Source organism: Heteronotia binoei, chromosome 1, assembly GCF_032191835.1.
Source record: "Heteronotia binoei isolate CCM8104 ecotype False Entrance Well chromosome 1, APGP_CSIRO_Hbin_v1, whole genome shotgun sequence".
Lineage (NCBI taxonomy): Eukaryota > Metazoa > Chordata > Lepidosauria > Squamata > Gekkonidae > Heteronotia > Heteronotia binoei.
In genome coordinates this window covers 42,140,082-42,149,447 of record NC_083223.1, presented here as the reverse complement: position 1 = coordinate 42,149,447, position 9,366 = coordinate 42,140,082, and the positions used below count along the sequence as shown (strand labels likewise).

General features: G+C 45.4%; 1 protein-coding gene across 1 annotated transcript in view; it reads right to left on the bottom strand.

Moving 5' to 3' along the window:
* Window positions 1-5,096: 5,096 nt before the first annotated feature.
* The window catches only part of CYRIA (CYFIP related Rac1 interactor A), a 66,587-nt gene continuing 62,317 nt past the window's right edge, over window positions 5,097-9,366 (bottom strand). The window contains exon 12 of the mRNA XM_060233669.1: window positions 5,097-5,470. Within this exon, the coding sequence (XP_060089652.1) occupies window positions 5,407-5,470 (64 nt within the window). The 3' untranslated portion in view covers window positions 5,097-5,406. The remainder of the gene's footprint in view (window positions 5,471-9,366) is intronic.

Below are 9,366 nucleotides of genomic sequence, written 5' to 3'. Positions count from 1 at the left end.
CTGTAATTTTAATGCTCCAGCTCATATGAACATATGAAGCTGCCTTATACTGAATCAGACCTTTGGTCCATCAAAGTCAGTATTGTCTTCTCAGACTGGCAGCGGCTCTCCAGGGTCTCAAGCTGAGGTTTTTCACACCTATTTGCCTGGACCCTTTTTTGGAGATGCCAGGGATTGAACCTGGGACCTTCTGCTTCCCAAGCAGATGCTCTACCACTGAGCCACCGTCCCTCCCCAATTTGACATTTTAATTTAAAAGCTCATTTGACATTTTAATTGTTAGTATTGTAAACTGCTGTAAAACAGCAGCTTAGAAATAAATAATTACAACAGCACAATTCTGAGTGGGATCTCTTCAGAAAGATGGTTCCTTTCACTTTAACAAAGTTTGAATTAGTGTTGCAATTTATTTGCCTCTATTTCATTTGTATATTGTCAGTTTTACATCTTTAAATTCCAACATTTTAGTATAGCAACAAAAGACAATCCAAGTAGTTATTTAGAGAACAATTAAAAAAACCTTCCTTTGAAACCTCTATACAAACATTTTAAGTAGGCATTGAAGTGTATGAATAGTGAAACCACATAACAGATTTTTGAACTTTTTTATTATACAGAAGGGAAATTACTCTCTTCTTTAGACTTTTATAAACAGAACTCCCTTGTTAAAACTTTAATTCTGAAGACAGAAAGTATCTGACCAAGCACTTATTTGTAAGAAAAATCAACACCACATATATGCGTGTATATTGATTCATGCAGAAAGTGAATTTCCATGTGAAAACAAAAATGGAAATTTGAGTGTCTACACCATTTGAGTTGCAAGCCCACTGGGGAGGGGCACTACCTGTATTTTATTCAAGCAATACTAACTTCTTTCCCAAATTTTTGTGAAAGAAAAACAGTGTGCTACATCTATGCAGCAGGATCCAACTCTGTATACTGCTCTGACCGGACAGAAATGCTCTGATCGTGCCTCACTGCCCCCCTCCCCGAGAGCTGTTTTTCAAGTATTTTAAACCTTGTTGTGCTTTCTGTAAAAACAAAGGATGAATGTATGATTTATTCAACAAACATGCCTGCAGCACTTTAAAGTTTAAAAAGGCCAAATAACCCAACTTGAACAATGAAAACATTGGTGGAGAGGGGAAGGGGAAGAGGCAAAACACTCAACTGAATAAGGGAGCTACCCTAAGTGAGTCTACTCAGGATCCAGTCTCATGTATTCAATGGGATTTCCTCCTAGGAGAGGAACATTCCATTCACCACTCTTTGTCATTTGCCTTTTGAAGCCAGGGCCACCCCACTGGGGGAGAATACACTATAGCTCCTGGAGGGGGTTTTCTTTTTTTCCTTTTTTTGGTATATCTGTATACATCCATCTCATTATCTTACATATAAAATACTACATGTGAGGAATGGTTCCTCTGAAAATTAAGAGCCTGTGAAAGAACCCAAGGATGGCTGACCAAATACTTTGCTTTACATCAAAGAGCGCATCATGTCATGCAGGGTCAGCAGTAAGCAACACTAGCAATAATAATGATAATTATTATTATTCCAGAAAAGGCTCCTAGTCAAACAAAAGCTGCATAGTGCTAACTCCTATCACAGATAGAAAAATAGAAAGCTATCTCTGCCTCAAACAGCATACAGAAAGGCCCAAAAAGATTATATCCCAAATATTCTACATGAAATCAAACTGACATCAGTACAAACACTCCAAAACATCTGGCTTCTAGAAGAGGATTCCTAGTCTAGAGTGCCTTACTTCTCTAAAACATTATGGACCCAACTTTGCACGAAGTCATGGATGTGCACTCTAGCCAGCATGACTAATTCAGGCCAACCTGCCCCCTCCCCCCGAGAAATGGCTGTGCTGCCATCTCTACAGGGTCTAAATATATAAATGCCAAACCTTACACACAAAAACAACTAGCATATAGTTCTGAAAAATCTCTTAAGTTAACCACAGCTGCTGCATATCACTCAGAAGACACATTCAAAAGAACTCCAGTGGGAAACAACACAAATTCAGTGAAGGATCTTGCTTCTTGGAAGTGTCACATTTGGTAACTCTGGTCAGCCAAGAACTGAAACGCAACTCTCAGGTTTCACACAGTGGCCAACTGTTGAACACAGCAGTTAAAGGGATTGAATGGCATACTTACATACAGCTTATTTCCCACACAATGGGACTCCTTTTTATGTCTCTTCAGTTCTCACCCTTTATTATTCTCTAACTACCTACAATTTCAATATTGCAAAATGCCACACCTGACATGCCACATAATACACAAAATTCAAGAGAGTCAAAGCTGCGCAAGGTATGGGCAATGAAAGCTGCCTCTTGTTCCTGAGCAGAAGAAAACCTGTTTATTTTTTTAAAACAGAGGTAAGAACTTTGTTCTTATATTAGTCATATATCTAATTCTCAACATGCCCTCATCTGTGGATCAGGCCACATATATAGAGAAAAAAAACCAATTAATGGTGGGTGGGTATGTGAAACTCTCAGGTTTGCAGAAAAATCCTGAAAGTTAAAAAAAAATTGAGATATATGTTCAGTCTCTCCAAACATGGCCTGCCATGGGAGACAGAGGAAGGCGAGCTGCCGTGTGAGCCACATACAGCACTGCAAGTGGGCAGGGAAGTGGTGGAGAGTGGCAGCCACCACCACTCCCCACAGAGCTGTGGGAGAGGGGAATGGGCAGTTGGGTAGAACAGTGGGGAGGAGGAGGATAGGCAGGTGGAGAGAGTGGGAAGGAGAGGGATGGGTGGTTAGGAAGGCAGAGCAGTGGAAAGCAGGGGGATGAGTGGGTTGGCTAAGATGAGGGAGGGGGCAGGGGTTCTCCATAACCCATAAAGGCAAACAGGTGAGCAAGTGGGTGGGTGGGGGGAGGATAGGATCCTCTTGTGAGTCTTGTGGGTCCCCTGCTGTTGGTGGATATTTAGCAACCACAGTCCACTGCAAGCCATCTTCTGCCAGGCAGTGTACAATCTTGGACATTTTGTGAAGGGTGGCTTCACATGTAGTTATGGTACTCATCTTCTCTCCACAAGTTTCCCCCACCACTAAGAAAGAAATGGCACATATGAACAGAGATACCACATTTCTCCTTAGCAATATACCTCCACATGCTATGGCAAAGACACGCCATATTAATTTATTCACATATTTGCGAATTACAAATCTATTACAAACATTCAAGGCAGTATGGTTGCTTCTGAGAAAAATTAATCTCATGGGAATAGTTATCAGAGTAGTTTCCCATCAACACAACAAACAAGGTGGTTTTGACTTAAATACTGTGTCACTCCCCAAAAGAAATTTGCTCTGCTTTGGCCAGAATCTTACCGAGCCACTCAGCTCCTTGGAAGCTTCCCATGTGGTTCTGCACTCCATGTAATTCTTTTACTCAGCAGCAATCATACCACATGAGGACATCGGGAGTTTCATCTTTTAATCACTCCAAAATGGTAACTAAAAAGTAGACAAAAATATTAACACTTTTTGACCTGCCACGTGGTTCCCTGCTCTGTTCAGGGAAGCTCAGGGCATTGAAATGCATCATAACAGCAAACAATAATATCAAGATGTTATGTTACAGTAGCTCAAAGTGAGCCTCAATGGATCTGGAATGCCTGCTAATGAACCTTAAAAACAGGACCAAAAATTCATAGCACCTTGGGGATCCCCTGTTGGCTCCACTGAGAGTTATACACAGTATAAGCTAGGCCTGGGCTAAATCCAATGCTGTACCTGAAAAAAATATATATAGTGGTATCTTCCATCAGCATGCACACAGCTCTCTGCAAAGTCAGGAAAAGCACTAAGAGAGAAGCCAAGAAAATGCACACACACAAAGCCACTCGGTGCTGCCAGCGTGCTCCAAGGCATATAAAAATCAGGCAAATATATATACAGCTAAGTTGCTGACATCTGATTGGTCCTCTGTGCAGTTTCACATATTTATTTCCATAATTTACACTCCACCTGTCTGCCAAAAGGCAATCTAAGCAGACATAAAAACCACAGAAAGAATTAAAACTGTTACTAAACAATCATTTATGCACATTCAGGACTCAGGGGAAACACCGCCCCCCCACCTGAAGTCTGAAGGGGGAGACTTGAGGAATTCCTCCGCAGGAACTAATTTTTTTAAAAAAGGAATGTTAAAAAACTACTAAGGCTTTTTTCAGATATGCTGCAGAGACCATGGCTTAGCATTACAGAAACAACTGGGACGGAGCTTCAGTCTTGCTCACATGGTCCTTCATCTGCCCATGTGCCACTATTACTTAATGGCTTCCTTCTTTCACTGCACAAACAGTGATTCTGCCCCCTTCCCACCCTTCACAGAAGCCTCCCAACCTGAGCTGCTATTACCCCACACAGGGTATATATACAGGGCAATGCCAGGTATAAATTTCCCTGGTGTTAAACAGAACTGCTGGGGTAGAGTAGAAAACAGGGAAGATCTGTGGTTGTCAGACCCTTCTGCTAACAAATAACTGGAGCCAACTCATGGCTTGTGCATTCCTCAGTTCTCAATCTGGATTGGCAAAGAAACAGCAAACACATTTAACCACACTACACCAAATTGGTGTAGTGGTTAAGTGTGTGGACTTTTATCTGGGAGAACCGGGTTTGATTCCCCACTCCTCCACTTGCACCTGGCTGGAATGGCCTTGAGTTAGCCAAAGCTCTGGCAGAGGTTGTCCTTGAAAGGGCAGCTGCTGTGAGAGCCTTCTCAGCACCACCCACCTCACAGGGTGTATTGTGGGGGGAGAAGATATAGGAGATTGTAAGCTGCTCTGAGTCTCTGATTCAGGGAGGAGGGTGGGTATAAATCTGCAATTCTTCTTCTTCTTCAAACCAGAGCGTGCCTGTTCAGATGCAATGAGAACCAGGCTGAGTTCACAGGGAAGCGCACTGGTTAGCTCCACTGGTTGTGATACACTCATTCCACTCTACCACTCCTGTACCCAATAGCCCAGCTGAAGGGAGAACAGGAGACTTCTTTTCAGAACCACAGAAGTTTCCATATCAAAGTCTTCTCAGGTACATTCTCATATGTGGAACTGCTCAGAGATCACCACAACAAAAACAAATTTACTGCATACATTCACAAAAGCATTAAAAAAACTCAAGGCACATAGACAATTATGTCATTTACACATTCAAATTAAGGTACCTTTTTAAATTGTTGAAGAGTAAGAATAGCATAAACTGATGCTCTGCCATACAGAGTCAGCCACTTTATTAATACAAGTCCACATACTGTAGCAACAGTTGTTATGTTATGTAAATACACATATGTATTTAAACACCACACACTATTAAATTATGTAAACAAACATCTTGTCTAAATGATACAAAAGTCCACTTGTCCAAAGAGGGCACTACTGAAGCATTGCTCGAACTTGTCTTGAAGTTGATTCATCATTCAGGTGTTTTGTAGTGAACCTAGAAGTCACAAAAGAACAGTCAAAAGGGAACCATGTGGAAATACCTGTAGCAATTTCCAAGCATTTTTAGTTGTCCTGACAGATCAATAGTCTAACGCACACTGAAGGGTTATTCACACTATCTTCTGCCAAGGCCACTTTAGCAAGAATTAAACATTACATTTGGAAACTATGAAAAAGATAAAACTGCTTACAGTGCTAAAACAAAATAAAAGCTACTTATGCACCCAAATTAAACAAAGAGTTGCCTATTATGATCCTAATATCCTGTTATAGGTAGTCTGGGTAATGATGAGCAATAAATATCATCCATAGATTTATTTATTTATTTATTTATTTTATTTAGGATTTATATCCCGCCCTTCCCATGAAGTGGCTCAGGGCGGCTTACAACAAAGAGTCAAACATAAAATTAGACTAACATTTAAATATATAAGCATTTAAAAAATTTAAAACATTTAAAACCTTAGAAACATTAAACATCACAGCAGAATATATAACAGGAGTCTGGTAAAGCTACGCTTAGTTTCTCATCAGTTAGGTGTGGGCTAGCCGGAAGAGAGTTGTCTTACAGGCCCTGCGGAACCGAACAAGGTCCCGCAGGGCCCTCACTTCCTCCGGCAGCTGATTCCACCATGCAGGGGCCGTAACAGAGAAGGCCCTATCCCTGGTGGATTTTAGGCGGGCTTCTTTTGGCCCGGGGATAGCGAGAAGGTTTTGGGTTCCCGATCTCAGATTGAGATGGGATCTGCCATTCACAGGTTACGTGGAAGCAAAAAGACCTGTAACTGTAGATCTTCGCATGGTCAACTATGCATTCACACTCATGGGATAAAGCGCCTGTGCCGATCCCTGAATTGGATTTTTCGCACTCAGCACCTAGTGAGCATGCGCAGGAACCCCAGCACGCATGCTCACCAGAGCCAGCACGAGGATCCCGCCAGTTCCTTCCTGACCGCTGGAAGCCCCTAAAATAGGGAGACTGTCAGCAGTGGAAAAGGAGGGCGGATAGTGTGAATGCATAGATGACCATTCGAAGATCTACAGTTACAGGTAAGCAATCTGTCTATCTTCTTCATGGTCTCTGTGCTTCACACTCATAGGAGATTAGCAAGCCAGACATACCTGGAGGCAGGAGCAGACGGTCAACCATAAGAGGCAGCTTGCAGCACCACAGCTCCCAAACGAGTCCTCTCCTGAGCATGCACATCCAGAGCATAATGCTTCATGAAAGCATGTGGAGAGGACCAAGTGGCAGCCTTGCAAACGTCCATCAAGGAAACACCCTTCAGGAATGCCACTGACATCGCCATCGCCCTAGTACAGTGTCCACGAATGTGTCCAGGCAATGGCTTCTTTGCCAGCAAGTAGCACAATTTAATAGTTTCATTAAGACAAAATTCTAGAACCCAACTTAGGAGTAGCATAGGACACAAAGAGATGCTGGTCCTGATGAAAGCTCTTAGAGCGACTCAGATAAAAAAGTAACACACGCTTAACATCCAAGGCGTGCAACCGACGCTCCTCATCCAAAGTAGGTATAGGGTAAAACATAGGTAACCAAACTGCCAACTTAAGGTGAAACTGGGAAACCACCTTAGGGAGAAACGAGACATCAGGAGCCAACGAAACTCCGGACTCGTGAAACACTAAGTATGGATGGTCACAACGCGTAGCCATGAGCTCCCCCACCCGGCGTGCTGATGTAATCGCCACCAGAAATGCAGTCTTCCAGGATAGGAGCTGTAAGGAACAGGTTGTCATTGGTTCAAAAGGGCGGCTGGTCAACCTATCCAAAACTAACGGCAAATCCCACAACTGTGGGGGTGATCTAGACGGATGATGCAACCTGATTAGTCCCTTCAGGAATTGCTTTGAATGAGGATGAGCAAACACCGAATGCCCCTCAACCGACTCATGTTGAGCTCATGTAGCTGATAAATAAACTTTCACAGAAAAAAAAGGAAAGATCAGCATCAGAGACAAAAGAAAATCAAAAATTACAGGTAACCCCACCTGTTGGGGTGAGATTGCAGTGTCAGGCAAAAACTGGACAAATCTTTCCCATTTCCTTTCATAGGAAATATGGGTAGACAACTTCCGACTATTCAGGAAAATGTGATGGACCCTACTCAAAAATTCGCAGGATTGATGAACCACGCTGTCAACTTTAGGTGAGGTACACTGTGGTGAAACACCTGCCTTTCCTGGGCCGAAAGAGGGTCTGACTCTGCCAGAAAATGATGAAAAACTCCCCGCACTAGGTGGAGCACAATCAGAAGTCAGTTCTGCCGAGGCCACCACGGCATGATTAGTATGCACCTCGGTTCCTCCCTCTTTATCTTGTTGACTACTCTTGTCAGCAGCGGAAGAGGCGGGAACAGGTAAAGAAAAAGACCCTTCCACTGGAACATTAGACCATCCCCCAAGGAAGCCGGATCCATCCCTCCCCTTGTGCAAAACAAAGGACACTTCCGATTCAGGGCTGTGGCAAAGACATCAATCTGAGGAACTGAGTTCCCCAGAGCTGGAACTCAGGTTGAAGGAAATGCCACTGTATCTCCCTTTCGTGTGGAGACGCGGCTCCTATGCTCAAGGAATCTGCCTGGAGATTGAATACCCCTGAAAGATGAGAGGCCTTCACATAGATGCCCTGATCCAAACATCCCAACCACAGCTCCATCTAGGGTGACCATAATGTCTGAAGGCCAGCCAGGGACACCTTGGGGGGGAAGGGGGGAGGCAGGGGTGCCGCCGGAAACAGGAAGTGACGTCACTTCCGGTGACGTCACTTCCGGTGATGTCATGCCACCGCCGGAAACAGGAAGTGACACCACTTCCTGTGACATCATTTCCCCGCGTCACCTGCCGGAAACGGGAAGTGACATCACTTCCTGTGACATCACTTCCCCCAAATGACATCATTTCCCCCAAATGCCACTGCCAGAAACAGGAAGTGACTTCACAGCACTTCCTGTGACGTCCCCAAAAATCCCACAAATATCACCGCCGGAAACAATTTTGTTCTCATATCCTGTATATACTTCATCAGTATATGGGATAAGGCACTTTCTCAACTGTGCTGCATAATGCAGCCTATTTATTTTGTCCTGTTTGCTCTGTTGGCTCTATCTGCGCCACCTTCATCACTTTCGGGGTGTGGATCCCCCAGTGGGGTGGTCTCCCGACTCCCTCCGCCGGCTGTTTCTGATAGCCCTGCGCCCCCTCTTTCATTTGATATGTGTCCCGTGCGGGTGCCACCCTCCCACCAGGAGATGCCGCAAAATGAGCCCCCTTGAGGCTTATGGCGGCAGGGCTCGGGGGAAGCGAGCTAGACTGCTGTTCTTTTGAGGGGTTATAGAGTGTTTCGAGCCCGTCCCTGTGGCATCGGTCCCATCACTGTGGGACCCAGGGGGCCGGCGCAGCGGCCCGCCGAAGCAGCCTGTCACTAATAACACAGGTCGAGATGCAGGACAGGAACCCGGAAGTGACCGACAGGCTGCTTCAGCGGGCCGCTGCGCCTCTGGAAGGCCTTCCGGGACCAGCGCCGGCTGCTCCGCAGCCTCCGCTGGTTGCTGGAGGCCCTCCAGAGTCTCTGGAGGGCCCCCAGTGACCAGCGGAGGCCGCGGAGAGGCCTTCGCTGGTCGGCGCTGGTCCCGGAAGGCCTTCCAGAGTCTCTGGAAGGCCTTCCGGGACCAGCGCCGGCTGCTTCGCGGCCTCTCCGCGGCCTCCGCTGGTCGCTGGGGGCCCTCCAGAGTCTCTGGAGGGCCCCCAGCGACCAGCGGAGGCCGCAGAGAGGCCTTCGCTGGTCGGCGCTGGTCCCGGAAGGCCTTCCAGAGTCTCTGGAAGGCCTTCCGGGACCAGCGCCGGCTGCTCCGTGGCCTCTCCGCGGCC